We start from the raw sequence: 16,401 nt of genomic DNA, 5'->3' as shown, positions 1-16,401 counted from the left end.
TAGGAGTTAAAAAAAAATATAATAATAATCTGGAGGGCAGGAGAGGAGAACATATCAGAAAATATTTGTGTAACTATTCTCCCAAATAACTAAAATGTAACGCTCCATTACCATGGAGGCAGGACCCATGTTAAGAGGCTGATCAACTGGTTGGTTTCAATCTTGTTTTTTCCCAACCAGAAAATGAGATATGATTAATCTGAAACAGCTGTTCTCAAAATTTATTCATGAGGAATGTCACCAAAGTATGACTATTTCCTTATCAAGAAACTTACAAGCTGATACAAGAGTTTGGGCATATCTGCATTGTTACTTGAGGTACAGCTCAGATATGTAAGTTCACTGAGGTGCACATTTTAGCACCAAACATTTGACAATATATGTGGCTAAATACACAAAACCAGCTGTTTCATTTTTTTCTAATTTATTTATTTTTATTTTATTTTTTATTTTTTTTTCCAATTAATAATTCTAAAAAGCTTGAACCCAGTGAGAACACCTTGGCGCAAATCTAAAATACCTGATTTTCAAGGCATCCACATAGCTTGGTACATATTTTCCCTTTCTTTATTTTTTAAAACTACCTTCAGGCAACCTATACAGCTTCATTGTCAATGCAGACAAATACCAACACTACAGGATTTCCCAGTCTGCAGTGCCAGTGCCTCAGCTAAGGCTGGTATATAGAAAAGACGAGAAATACTTGTACTGAAGAGGTAGGTTTTGTGTGTTTGTTTGTTTGTTTGTTTTTCCTGCGAGATCAGACAGCTATTTCCTATGACTGATAAGACCACGTTCATTCAAGAATTATGTAATACCCATTTTAAACTTCGTAAATTCATTTCTTACAAATGTTTGTTGGAAATGGGAAGGGATAAAGGACTTGTCTTCGATGTGCACTGTTTAATACTTAGAGGACATTTTCTTTAACAATCTAGTTAACTTAAACAGAAATATTTTCAATCACTTATCAACATTTTGTTTATTTATCTTAAAGTTAAATTCCTAGTTTTTAGTAGTGACCTTAAGCTCAGTGTTCTGCTTTTTCAGAGCTTCCACGGTGTAGGAAATTTCTTTCCACGACTCAAGCTTATTTTTCGCTTGTTCAAGAACCTGCTCAGCTTCTTGTTTAGCTTCTAGCCACTGTGTTGAATCCTTTGACATCTCATGAAGCTGCTGTCTCCGGCTTTGGAGGTGTCCATGCACTTCATCCCACTGGCTCTGTATCTTTTCAACTGGTGAAACACAAAGGGAAAACAAAAGCTGAGTCACTTAAAAGCCTTTTTTTTTTGTGTTGAGTAAATATTTCTAGAATTGACCATATTGGAGAGCTCTTGTACTTTTTGGCTGTAATTGCAACTAAGTTCAGTTTAATAAAGAACAGATAAACTGTTCTGGGACACACAGTATGATACTTTGGTGCACATCATGTGTTTTGATGCATATGGAGACAGAAATGCCAGGTTCATGACTCAAAAAGCATTAAGAAACAGGATCGCATTTGAGAAAAAGGAGCAGCAATCATCTTTCATTATTACCAAACCAACTCAAGGTTTAATAACTTTGAAGAACAACTCCTTTAGGGACTTTGCTCTACAGTTACTTTAAAGGAGGCTATAGCAAGGTAGGGATCGGTCTCTTCTCTCAAGCACTAAGTGATAAGACAAGAGGAAATGCCCTCAAGTTGCACCAGGGGAGGTTTAGGTTCAATATTTGGAAAAAAATTCTTCACTGAAAGGCTTGTGAAATATTGGAACAGGCTGCCCACGGAAGCAGTTGAGTCACCATCCCTAGAGGTCTTCAAAAAAAGTGTAGATTAGTGACATGGTTTAATGGTGGGCTTGGCAGTGCTAGGTTAAAAGGTTGGACCAGATGATCTTAGAGGTCTTTTCCAACGTAAATGATTCTATGATTCAGTAATTTTCTTTAAAGATTTGTTGCAAGATATAATTAATGGCAATATTTCTTAATTCATTAAGGCAAGTGTTAGCAGAATGCAAAGGCTGTCTAAAATCTTTCTCATGTGTTCATGTTAATTATAAACTATGGACAAGGTTTGCCACTATTTGAAAGAAATGTGATCGTGGGGAACCGAACAATCACTAGAATCGCTGATAGTGTTGGCTAACATCCAGAACCAGACTACTGGATAGTAGCACAGCAAATCTTCTGTGTAAAGCATCTGGGGACCTAGTCTTCCAATCAGTCAAGACTTAGTCTTTCAAACACGTTTGTCTAAAAGAAAAAACAAAAATGTACAAACAATAAAAAAATGCTCTACATGAAGAAATAGGTGCATTTTATTTTATATCCTGAGTTTAGGCAGCACAAACTACAGTCTCAATATTTTTCTCAAAGATTGCCTCACTACACTAAAAATTCACAGGCCTTCTAGGGAGAGGAAACAGAAATTCCTAGAGTAATTGAAAGCAAATGAAGTTATCATTGAACTGTTGATCCAACACCACATCTCTCATTGCACGGTTGATTCCAGAGTGATGGAGGCTAAAGGCTAAAGAGGTGAGAAAAGCTTCAGCAGGGAAGAGATGTACACCTAACAGTGCTCTTCCTTCTTCTGGAGGAATAGATAAAGATAGACTTAGCTGATGTTTAGAGTAAGAGAAGAAAGCTTTCAGCATCCCCTGCTCAAGCCTATGGATAAAAACTGTGAGTAAGCACATGTGGCAGCATGTTTAAGTCAAAGGAAATTGACTACGAACTGAAGAAACAAAATGGGAAAACATGAAGCACAAACAGAGCAAACCAAGGATAAGCCTAAGGCCCAAATACGTAAATTTAATCTGAAGCAAATCTAACTCTCATTTTAGAAAGCTGTATATGAATGTCACAAAACAACTCATTTCTATGCCATATCTGTATAGTAGATTTCTGCTTTAAGCTTTTGGGCATGCCTGAAACAACGAAGAGATTGTGGACTAGTGCAAGTGTGAATAACAGAAGAGTTCTTGAACTGCTCAAATAAAATCATGGGGCCATACAAAAGCATGTGGCTCAAGGGTTGCGCCGAAGGTTTCACGTACAAAGAATGCTCAAACACTTTCCATAGTTTCACTGACATATAGGCAATAACAGCCACCTATTTCTTGCAGATAACTACCCAAGCTCCTCTCCCCATATACTCCAAGACATGCAGTAAGTTATCTTGTAGTTCCTGACAGCGTGGAGATTTCGGTCAATAGAGCTCACAAAAGTATAATAGCTTGCTTCTGTCAGTTGTCCATGAGAGCGCTACAAAAATCCCACCTATTTTTGCTTTATTATAAGCTTGTTTTGTTATTGTTGTGTTTGTGTCTGTTTCTTTAAGAGTGAATGAAAACTCTGTTGCAGGACTCACTCAAAAGAATATTGGGTCTACAACAATATTAATTCATTATAACAGCTGCTCTAAATTTGTTGTCTCATGACATTTGTACCTAAGTAAGATATATTTGAAGTCCTTCTCTAAGAGACTGATTTTCTCAGCAAGATTGAGTATTACATCATGTACCATGGTCCTGGGATTCTATGATGACCAATTCTCCCACCCAAGAGGGGAATCGGGCTGTGTTACAAAAGATATATTCAGGACATCTCAGGAGCCCGATTACGCAAGTGACTGAATATACAGACTCTAAATCTATGAAACACATTTCCTTGTGAAATACTTCGATTATCTCCCTCAAAAATGGAAAAGAAAAGCATCTGATATGGAAACTTTATAAACTTAGTTTAAAAAAGCATATATATTAAAAGAAAAATAACATACTTAATAGTATTGCTTTATTAGAGATTTGAGGTAGAAAGTTCAGGAAGTTATTAGATAATCTGAACAAAATAAAGATAACAACTTTGTTTTCTTGAACCAGTGAGTGACCAAACCCATTTAACAAAGTACTGCAAGCTAAACACACCATGACATCAACAGAACTAATTTGGTCTTTCCAAGCTAGGTTATACCAAACAGCAATTACAGCAAGTTCACATCTTCTACACAATGCTCTCATTTGTATGTGGACCGTAGATTTGTTTTTGAGTAACAAGAAAAAAAAAAAAAAAAACACCTTTAAAGCTGCAAATATGAACATTCACTTCCAAAACATACTGAAAAATACTAAATCAGTGTCTCTTCAGGATATATTTTGCTCTCTAGTGGGCTGTTTCACACAGAAGGAAATACCACTTACAGATTTATGCCAACCAAAAAAGTTCTGAAAACCCAGTCTAAGTATATATTGTGTCAGAAGTGATCACATCAACCTGCAAACCACTCACCTGCAGCCAGTGAGATACTGACTGCAGATGAGAAGGATTAGAGAGATGTTATTAAAAATGTTGTTGGACAGTAAAAGAGAATTTATAAAGAATTCTGAATGCCATGTGTCTCAGTGCAAGGGCATTGGAACATATAAAAGTCTCTCTGATTGGCTGCTGACAGCAATAAATTGATGATGATAAAATGAAAAAGAAAAAATATTAAGAGTATTTTACATGATAGCAATGAGGAACCTCATAACTGAGTTCTGCCTGCCTACAGCCTTGTTATTTCTGCTGTGAGAATCTAACAAAACCCCGAAGGTTCCAATGAACACATGGGATTCAGCGGAGGGAAAATAATTTGTTAAAGAGTTCAATCACTCTTATCTAGAACCATGGAAACAGCTCTAGAAATAAGAAACAGATTTTTAAAAAGAGTCACAAAAGGATCAATGGCATGTGAAGCAGCTGTTCCAGAAAAGGATTTGCCCAAATCTTGGAGAAATAAATAAAATTGATCACTACTTCCTGCCCTGAATTTAAGGCCTTCAATAAGTAATGTTCTATACACGAACAAAAATTACATAAAGCAAAAACATGCTCACATACAAAAAAACTGTTGCGAAGACCACAAAAAATTCTGAAACCTAAATAGGAATATTCAATATGGCTAAGAAGTAAGCTTTTGTCAGAAAAGATAATGTAATTGTTCTTACTGTACCCTGGATCACAATAGAATATTACCGAGCCCAGACTCAGATGTTTATCTTTTATGTCATTGCACCTACATACTGTGATGACTACACATCGAAAACATCTAGATAGACAGAATGAATGCGGCTCCATATGCACTATTAAAATCACTGAAGGGGCTTAAAATAATTAGTAACAATGACAAAATCCTTTTTTTTTTCCCTCACAGTTCAGCAGTTTCTGAAGCACCTCTGTTTACGTTGTTCAATACTCTTAAGTCCTGTGCCTCCAATATTTCAAAACCTCTCTTTAATAGTGTAGCACTCTTTTGTATCTATTTTTCTTCCTATTTAATTATTTAACTTTGGCAGCAGCACAGTATTTTTTTTGTAAGAATCAGTATTTGAAACTATCTCAAAATGATTCTTAATGATTCAGTACAGCATTTATTTACCAGCCAATCTGCAAAGTGGGAATCTGAAAAAAAAGACAGCATTTTCTATACAGAATTAAGGAAACGCAATAAATTAAAAGTTGTTTTATCGATCGATGCAACCATTATTTGAATATATAAACATATATATATATAAAAGTAATAAACACAATATTTGACAATTAGCAAATCTAAAGTATCAGAAAGACAAAATACATACAACAAGCAGAAATATATTCCATTGCTTAAAATCACTACAAAGTTCAAAACTACCATTAGCATCTTACAGTTATAAATTAATTTTATAGCTATTCTTATAGCCATCACCAATGCTAAATTCAACAGAACATACAAAAGTAGTCATAGTATGCTTAGTTATATAAGTCAGAAAAACAATTTCGTAGTAAACTGTCCAAGACATATGTTATATGAATTAAATCTGGTGGGACCTTTTCTACTTCAGGTTATTTCCAAGCCATACTTTTCCTAATCACAGTGTTCCAGCTGAAGTCCTCATTTTATTCCACATCCACCAGTTTTGAACTAGCTGACAGTAAAGTATCCCAGCATGGCTCCAGCTGCTCCCAGTCCAACACTGAAGTCCCTCAAACAAATCATTTAGGGACATGGTGAGATTCTACCAGCATGTAATTTCAAGGTTTCTATTCGATTCTTTTTTTCATTGCTACTGTTCACTAGCTTTTCAATACCGATCATATCACTAAGATGGACAAAAGAAATTCTGCTGAACTGTACACAGGTTTAGTAAGTTATTAGAAGTAAGAACAAATCAAAAAAACTGCATTTAAAGCACTCAAACGTGAGATTACTATTTTACAATCTGGTTATCACTGATTTAGTATACTGAAAAAAGAACAGTCATGGTCAAGGTGGCTGCTGGCTTAAAACTGTTTTGTTTATTTACAGAATTTTGTTACTCTTTCTTTTAATACACTAGGTATAGTAGAGAAACAACAAAAATAACTCTTGTAACCTCTCTTAAGAGTTCCTATTATTGATGAAATACAACTCTCCTCCCTTAGAAACTTTACTCTCCTTGGTTTTTAATACAACAGCAGTGGAAACAACAGAAAAGGAGTCTGAGAAGGAGCTGTCAGTTACAGGAGAAATAACATTCACTTTACTGTAGGTTATATTTAGCGTATTTAGTGTATATTTAGCTTTCGTGCAAAGATGAAAAAAGCAATCATGCCACTCCAGTTAGATAAGACCATTAAATCCAGTATAACAACAGAAAAAAAAATAAAAAAAAAAAGAAAATGAGCAATTAAATGCATAGCAACAGAATCTGCGAAGCGGAAAACTTCTGTTTTCCTTGTTCAACAAATTAGCCTAAACTGCTCTCATTTTGCTCTGTAGAAGAGTGCTTTTCAAAAGCATTGTTGTCAATATATTGACATTTTTCTACAAAAGCAATATGTTCACTGTAGGTTCATAAACTTGAAGACTAGAGGGACTAATACAGTTATGTAATCTGACCTCCTGTAGAATATAACTATATAACAGTAGAATTATGGACAATTATAATTCATGTTATCAAAAGAAGTTACTGATGCACTGATGTTCCCTAGCTGAAAAAATGATAATCATTTCACATGCATCTGTGTTTATATTTACTTATACCTTGCAACAATGACAATGATGAAAATACACACTCAGCTTGAATTCTAGCCAATTCTGGAAAATGATTTATGAATAATTTCATATTTTTGTCATAACCTCCTGAGCTTTAAATCCCCTCCCTTGCAGCAATATGAAACACCTCATGCACTGAAAGAAAAATGAGTATCTGAGGTCTTCATTCTTACGGGAGTGAGTAGCCCTTAAACATGACAGCCTCACAGAATGGGCTGCCACTGCTAAACAGAATTAAAACATGAAGAAGAAAAAAGTTTACATTCTTCGTCAACTGTAAGAACTTCAGTTGTCAATGTAAGTATAGCAGGTTAAAAAATTGGTGCATGAAGTTGTTGTACTGCATTGACAAAATGCTGCTACAGAGCTGGAGACAGCCCTGAGCTAAATGTGGTCTGCATGACTGCAAGTAGAACGCATCACATGACAGTGCACGTACCACACAACACTATAAGTAGAAGACAGCAAGGCATAGTATGAGAAGCTAAAATGAGTACTTTGAGACTGTAATATTGGCAAATGCTGAAAACATAAACGAATAATAACAATAAGTGTAGGTGTTTAAGGAAGACAGGCTAAAATCAGCCCAAGACCATCAATGATACTGGTTGCCCAGGAAGTATACTACCTCAGCTTCAAAGCCGCCTGTACAAGTAACTTTTAAATCCTATGCTATCCCTAAAAATTACTCCTATTTCTTCCTGGAGTTTAAGTCCTTTCCAAATTTGCTTTCAAAGACAAGTATATATTTTAAGTTTCCTCTTTGCACATAGAATACTCCATCAGGTTGGATTAATTTCTGTTTGAGTTGCAGCTCCATAATACACTTTCCTTTGAATGTTCTAGACAGTGAAATTTGCATTTCACCTTACTTCATATGCTTTGAACTAATCTATATACATATATTTCATTTACAATTTAATCAAGTTAAACTTTTGTGTCTGTATAAAACACTAGTTTTCCAATCTGAAAAATTATGTCTTAGAATTCCAGAATCATAGAACCATCTAAGCTGGAAAAGACCTCATCAAGTCCAACCATTAACCTGACCTAGTGAGTTCAATCATTAAACCATATCCCTTTCTACCACATCCACATGTCTCTTAAATGTGGGGATTCCACCACTTCCCTGGGTAGCCTGTTGCAATGCCCAACCATCCTTTCTGTGAAGAAAGTCTTCCTAATGTCCAATTAAAATTCTCCTGGTGCAACTTGAGACCATTTCCTCATGTCCTATCACTTGTCACCTAAGAAATGAAACTGACATCCTCCTCTCTGCAACCTTCTTTCAGGTAGTTGTAGACAACAATAAGGTTTCCCTTCAACCTCCTGTTCTCCGTACTAAACAACCCCAATTCCCTCAGTCACTCCTCACAACACTTGTTTTCTAGTCCCTTATCGAGCTTTGTTGCTCTTCTACCAACTCAATATCTTTCTTACAGTGAAGGGCCCAAAGCGGAGCATAGTACTTGAGGTGCAGTCTCACCAGTGCTACATACAAAGCAAGAATCCCATCCCTAATCCTGCTGGCCACACTATTTCTGATGCAGGCCAAGATGCCATTGGCTGTCTTGGCCACCTGGGCATACTGCTGACTCACATTCAGTACCTGTCGACCTGCACCCCTGGGTCCTTTTCTGTTGGACAACTTTCCAGCCATTCTTCTGCAAGCCTAAACCAATGCATGGGGTTGTTATGGCCCAAGTGCAGAACTCAGCGTTTACCCTTGTTGAATGTCATGCAGCTGGACTTGGCTCATGGCTCTAGCCTGTCCAGATCCCTCTGCAGAGCCTTTCTACCCTCCAGCAGATCAGCAGTCCCACCTAACTTAGTATCACCTGTGAACCTACAGAGGGTGCACTTGATCCCCTCATCCAGATAATTGACAAAAATATTTGAACAAAACTGTTGACATTACTGAGCCCTGGTGTGCACCACTGTTAAAACAATATTTAAGCTTTGACTTAACTTATGGTTATCTTGCTTTTCATCATTTTATTTTCCTAAGCAAATAAGCCTAAACTAGCCTTTTTTTTTTTTCTTCCCAGAAGGAGTTAAAGTTCTCCGTTTATGAATTGCTACTTTCTGAAAGTGCTCTACCTTCCCTTTTGCTGCTTTCTACAACAGGAGGTGTCTGACCTGAATCATCTTCAAGGAGAAATCACTTTAATAAGGTCTATCATACAGCATCCCTAGACAAAAGGATGTTGCCTCCATTTTATAAACAATCGTGAATCTTAAAGAGACTGGTCTAATGAGAACATTTGGATAGTAGATGCAGAGTCAAACTAGGATAAGTTTGCAACATTTTTTTTTTAAATGCTGAAGTACTGAAGGAGTCACAGGAACAGTTATAACATCTACTAAGTTGCTGCCTGTAGGCTATCATTATGGAGTGGAACTGGATAGGAAGCACTACGCAGTAGAGAACAGTTGGAAACAGCCTACTCAAATAGCAATTTAGGCTTCATCTGTCCTTAACTTTTCTTGTAAAGAGGTATTTCTTTCACCTTTTTTTTCATAGGCTTATAAAAATCTTCTTATATGAGGTGACCTTAGAAAGCTATCACAACCCTTCACTATAACCAAATATGAAAAAAATTATTAATGTGTCATCTGAGACATTTTATGCATCCCTCAGTTGGTCAGTAATGTGATTTCACCAATAAACCTAAAACTAACGGTGGGGTGGCAACTTAAAATATCTGCCTTAATGTGAAGTCTCTCATTTAAGCCATCAAGATGTCAGACATTGCTTTTATGCACCATGAATCTATAAAAGTATTTATAGAAAGATTAGTTCTTAAAATGTATGCATCAAAATGTAATAAGCTAGATTTAAAAATAATAAATAAATAAAAATATGGCTTACAAAAAAGTCAGCCATGACGGAAAGTATGTACACAACTTGCATAATGAACAAGTCAATGAATAATATGTGGGAAGGAGAAAAGAATTTATCTAATCTCTACTACTTTGCAATACTCTAGTTTCTAAGCACTGGTCTTACAAGGGAAACCAGGAAGCAGAAGCGCTCAGAGCATTCAATCATCTTTCTGGGGTGATGAAGAACAATGAAAATGTATCTGAAAGACCTGTCAGGGCATGAAAGCGCTGGGAGGAAGAACGTTACTTCCTCTGGTTCTCAGAGGCTAAGAAAGATAAGCAATAATGAAGATTTCAACAGACTTATATGTGTTTTTAAACACATATACATACACACTCAATCTCATTTTCATGTTTGATACTTTTGGGGCATAATTATTTCCAATTATTGCAAGTCTATGATTTAATTTTGCTTCATTTAGCTAGGGTAAGCCTATTTTTCTTTTATCTTAAAATCACTTCTGGTAACAAAGCTGTTTCCATATGATCAAACTAATGAAGGTCATTCTGTTCCTTTGGAAGTGTCAAATCAAACAGAATGAACTGAAAACTGTCAAGTGGTTTCCACTAAGCAGCAAGTGAATAATTTTTCAGCACTGTGAAGCATGCTTTATACCTTTCTATACAGAGTGGAAGTTAGAGACCAGATTAAACTGGTAGCACATCTAAAGAAATCAGTTTCTTATAACAAGCAATAAGCAACTTCTATGACTGATCAACGAAAAAGGTATGTAAGAGCTTATTATTTGGAAAATGGGTCCTTCAGAATGTATTCACTGGACTGTCAAGTTCTGATAAAAATATTTATGTATAAAACATTTATTACCTTTTACATGCAAGTTTTCATGATTTTTTTTTTCACTAAATGAAAAAGGGAACAGATCATGGTATTCATGAAAGCCGAAGACCATTTGCTTCCCAATTTTAAAATGTTCCAATTGACCTGTAGAATTCTGATGTGAGAAGTAAACAATGTAAAGAAGTAAGATTCTTCATGATTTAGTATGAAATAGTAACAAGACTAAGTGTGACTTTGTTAGAAACCTATAGAAATGAATAAAAGTGTATGTGTATGCATATATACTTAAGTATTTACTAGAGAGATGGATAGAGAGATTACGGAATTAATGGATTCATCTTGTTGCTAACAGAGTTTCAAGTAAAGCAGGATATTTATGGAGAAATGGAGTGCCCCAGTCAGTCCCCTGGTCAGCTCGGTCCCACTGCTCGTGCAGGATGCAGAGTCTGCAGGGATTCATGCAACCTCAGCAGCAGAATGCATATGGACAAGACACCAGGAGATAATTATCTTGTTTTTGTTCCTGCAGAGACACACATACTTGGATGATATCAAAATATAACTTTTCAGTAACATCGTACTACTAACCAAAAGGGTTCCCAAATGATTTCATCGTCTTTCAGAACGTATTTTATTCAGTTCCCTTTGTTGTATGTAGAAAATAGCGACTGTATTACTGAACTCCAACCTAATAATGTCTGATGTTCTAGCTACTTTCTTAAATATTCCTCATATAATTATGAAGACTTAATCAGATTTAAAAATGATATTTAGAATGATAGAAGGTACACCAAACAGAAGCTACAGGATTATGACTAATCTGATTAACTAGATGAGTGAGTATGTAAGTAATCTAGTCACTTCAGTTTTAAACTTAAAAGTTTTCAAAGAATAGGAAAAAATCATTAATATCTGTATTAAGACTGTAAATATTAATTACAAGTAATTAGGTATTTTAGTATTTATTGAAATGTTTTTATTTTTTTCTAGCAGTTTGGTTACTTAAGATACTGGTAATAAAATAATTTATAATTATGAATCTAATATCTGTTCATGGATGACAGCATATGTAATAATCATACGACCTATAAAATATTTAATAAAACCTTTTCCAAGAGAAATATGACTTGTCTGTGACTGCACTTAGAAATGGGACATTAAATTAATGAAATCATATTCTGCTTTCTCTGAACATAAACAAAAATGCTATTAGCATTATTAAAGTACATTGGCTTTCATATACTAAGGCTTTCGTATACTTATTCATGCAAAAACATAATGGCATGTATGGTAGTTTAAGTCTAGAAATGTGTGAAATTCATTACCTACCTAATGAAGCATACAGGCAATGAATTTAAGAATTCTTACTACTACATAACTTTGTGATGCCATCATACATTCATATTTAATCTATTTATTTATTTTTTTACTTGCAGCAGCCTACTAACTCCTGCTGAGTTTGAGTTTAGACTGAGACTTGCTTTTCAAATATATCTGTATTTGCTACCCATTTGCTTTTATTGATTTAATAGATCCAGCTTGAACTGTATGGGAAGACTGTGGGAGATCTTAAGTACCAAAGTATCTAAGAAAATTAAAGTGTACTCAGGAATTCTAAGAATGTGTGAATATCAGGTTCAAAGTTACTGAAGTGAAGTTATGCATACTATTTATATTTCTGTTTTCTTCTTCAACAGAAGAAATAATTTCCTTAGGAAACCTCCACTCCCCATAAGAGCTATAAACCAAGAATTCTAAATTTGAAGACTGCAATTAGTTTTGATTCATTTTACAATGGATAAGCAGCATATATCCTCCTTCTATTATTCAAGATTAAATATTGTTCAAGCTGTCAGAATTACATCATTCAAAAGCTAAGGTTCTACTTACTACAACTCTCAAGGTCCAATTCTTTGCCACTGTAATATTTGCTAATTAAGCTGCATCAGCAAGGGTAAACTGACACACTCTGTGCAATGGTCAGTAAGAAACACAGTGGCTCTCAGTCATTGCATTGGTTAGTCTTACCTCTGAGACCATTTGCTGGGCTACAATTGAATTCCAAGACTGGAATTACAGGCCCAGACTACTGTAAATCTTTTACTGTGTCTCTTGTAACTACACCAAAGCTGCAAAGTGATTCAACTTCTGAGCCACCCCAGCCTGTACCTGTCAGCAGAAGTCAAGTGGGAGATGATGCCTGAGCTCCATTTGCTTGCCTGCTCAACAGATACAGAAAAGGGAGTGCTGGCAACAATACTGAGCTTAGCTCAAGGAATGAACCAAAAAATGCCATGCGTGCACTAGAGAAAAACAAACAAAAAAAACCACTCAACAGTGGACCAAATCAAAACTATATCTTTGCTTTTGAAAGTACACTAAACTTCCAAATTAACAAGAAGTGATTTCAAAGTAAAGTAGTAAACACATTTTGAAATACTTCTATTTTAAGCATAGACTTGGGACATTTTTGTGCAGGGATCTTAACTGCATTAACTTAATACATTTCTTATTTCATAATTGAAATAGAAAACTATATATTTGTCTTAATTTCAAATTAGCAATTTCATAATGTAGTAAGTTATCAAATATAAGCTTCCCCCACGGTATCTTTTCAGTGACAGCTTCCTAGAAATTCTAGCACATACAAAATAAAGACTAAAAATAAAGTAATATTTACACTTCAGACTATATATTATACTGACAACTAGGGTAAAATAGTTATTTCTCTCACAATCATCTTCCTGAGAGGAGAAAAGCATCACATAACACAATCATTCTAAGGACTGTATTTCCGGCCAAAACAAAAACTAGATTATGTTTTAGAGTTACGATTACAGTCTTTCAAAAAATTTACATTAATATTGAACTATTTTCACAGGTGAGTTAATTCCTCAGGGATTTAATTTCTTGGTTCTACCTCAGACTGACATATCTCTCACCCTTGCACCTGTTTTCTATATACTCCAGAAGATGCTTTCAGTCTGATGCTAGTTAATCCATACTTAGCTTCCCAACACATAAAGTCCCTAATGGCACAAAGCATAAGACTCCAGGACTTAAAATAGTGTAGAAAATGACCCAAATACTTATTTAATTTATTTATTTTTATCAGACTGTTGTGCTTCTTTGTTCATATTCCCTTTAGTACAGGATCCTAAACTTCATGAGACTCATGAGACACTAAATGGCTTAAGCTTAATCAGCTACAGACAAATGAACACACTTCAAAGTCAGTATTCTGACATGGCTGAAACACAGCAAATTTTGGATCTAAAACACTGAATCTTTTTTTTTTTTTTTTTTCCTCTACAGAGCTCAACATTCTGCGTGAAATAAAACAGAGAAGAAAAATCCCATGGACAGATTAAACCACTGCTGTTGCCATCCTATTACAATGCTGCAGTGAAAAAAGCCAATTGTCAAAACCACCAAAAATACAAGAAACATACTGAAAATGTAATTAATATCCTGTAAAACTATCTTTTCATCTAGAATACTGTCCTCAATTCAACACTTATGAAGCAGATATAACCACGGTCTGACACTGCCAGGAAAATTTTTCAGGGCATTGGTGTTTCCTCTACTGTATACAGGTTCCCATTTAATTAAAATACAATGAAACCTTTTCTAAATGCTGCTTCAGGTTCCAAGTTCTACCAAGCCCAATCAGATGCCACCACTTCCTCACCATACATCAGACTATTCAATGTCAGCTCTCCTTTTCTATTAAACACTAAGAGCCATCTCAACATGGCTCAAGATGGCTTTCTGACCATTCATTGTCTCGCCTAGTATGCAATAGGCCTGCTGACAAGAAAGATGCTAGCTCCCAGAATTTTTATGCTTAATTTCCCCTTCCCTCCCGTTTTGGCAGGATAAATGCTGACACAACCTTGTAAGGATTGCTATCCACTAAACACAGATTAAAAAGCCTCCAAGCCACCAATTTTAATATGTCTACGGTCCTGAAGATAGTAATAAAAGGAAATCCTTTGAATTATCTACAGTATTTCATTGTGAGTCACCATAATGATGATTTGGTGTACTACATAAAAAATGAAAACACTAGTTGGTCCAATCACCCAACAAAGTCCTAGAATCTCTCTTGCTTAGACTAAGCAGTAGTTACTCGGGTTGGACTAGCAATGGAGCTTCAGGGCTGTGCAAATCACTCTTTTTGTTATTGTTTTATTCCCAACTCAAGCAGGACTAAACTCATGACAAAATTACATCAAAGACTGCCAAAGTAAAATCAGTAGGCCAAATGTATTCCAGTGTGTTTAACTAGAACGTGGTTGGATCACAGGTTCTGATATACATTGTGTGTGTGTTTTGCATCCCTTTTAGAAAAAGGGATGGAACACAATGTACAGCAAAATCTGCATTTGCCTGATATCACAGATTATGTGACATCTAAATTTAGTTTATAATCTCTGCAGAGGTGGACCTTTGTTTCCTATTTGCTCTGTAATTACAACTGAAAATTATGGGCTGCCATAATTTAATATATGCTGTTCTGACACAGTTTTTAAAATAACTGTGGACATTGAGTGTTGCCCATCAAACACTGGATAAAATGTCAGTGGTGGAGAAGTTTGATCACATTACAAATACTTCTTTTCTGAACAATTTCTTTTTTGTTATTTATGTCCGTTTATTTACATTTGCATTAATTTGTTTCAACACAGCTAATGTAGCTCTTCTGTTTGTATCATCACAGATAAAAAGAAATTAATATGTATACTGTTTACATATTTGCTTCTAGTCAAATTTACAATGTTTTGTGTAAGATAGTATTACTACCTTGAAACATTGTCCAAAACAATGTTCTAACAAGTTCTAACCTTGAACTAACAAGTTCTGCCTTGAAACATTGTCCAAAATAGCAAAGACTTAGGTTTATCATATTCAAAAAAAAAAAAAAAAGGCCAAAAAGCCTGTCCTTAGAACACACAACAGACAAAGACTAGGAGATAAAAAATACTATCCCACCTTTCCTATGTAAAGAATTGATGATTTTCCTGGAGTTACTGTCATTTGCTGACATCTATCTATTGTGGCAAATGATATTGTCAAATATGTGACATTATAAAGTAAAGAACACCAGCATTACAATGTCAACATTCCAAAAGAAAACTTCTGCAAAAAGTAAACTTAAAAAAGTAGTCCCAGTCAGCAATAAAAGGCAAAAGATCACCAAAACCCAGGCAACTCAATATTAAGAAAAAAAAAAAACACAGGTTTTTTTTGATTGTATAAACTGCTTGAGTTAAAAGTTCAATAAGAAAAAAAAAAAACTTTATTTGCTAAACTATATTTTTTGCTCAAAGCAGGCAAAAAAAAATGAGGATTTTTTTTGTGATAATGTGATACTTTTGTTAAAAATCAAGCTGTCTAGCTCCCTGGAAGGAATGAATGAAGGAAGATAGACGGATAGAAAAATAGATAGAAAGAAAGAAAAGGAATACATCCAAACTATATGATGCAATACTTTTGGACTTCAAACATTAGAAACAGTCCTAGCATTTAGCAGGACATAGAAATCCCATGTCTGAAATGAAAAATAACTTTCCACTATTCTGAGCAACCAAACACTCAGACTTCAAGGTTAGAGAGTAACTTTATTAATTGCCCACATGGACCTTGAATAAACACAGCTATAGAATTTCACCAATAG

At 35.1% G+C, this 16,401-nt stretch overlaps 1 protein-coding gene across 25 annotated transcripts in view; it reads right to left on the bottom strand.

The window, feature by feature from the left end:
• DMD (dystrophin) overlaps positions 1-16,401 on the bottom strand; it is a 1,241,121-nt gene that overhangs the window by 279,611 nt on the left and 945,109 nt on the right. For all 25 annotated transcript variants that reach the window (XM_080576230.1, XM_080576221.1, XM_080576232.1 and 22 more), the window contains one exon: positions 1,024-1,235. In XM_080576230.1, coding sequence (XP_080432356.1) covers positions 1,024-1,235 — 212 coding nt within the window. The remainder of the gene's footprint in view (positions 1-1,023; positions 1,236-16,401) is intronic.

Source organism: Anser brachyrhynchus (assembly GCF_964034855.1).
Source record: "Anser brachyrhynchus genome assembly, chromosome: 1".
Classification (NCBI taxonomy): domain Eukaryota; kingdom Metazoa; phylum Chordata; class Aves; order Anseriformes; family Anatidae; genus Anser; species Anser brachyrhynchus.
The sequence above is the reverse complement of the archived record's forward strand: the minus strand, read 5'-3'. Positions and strand labels throughout refer to the sequence as shown.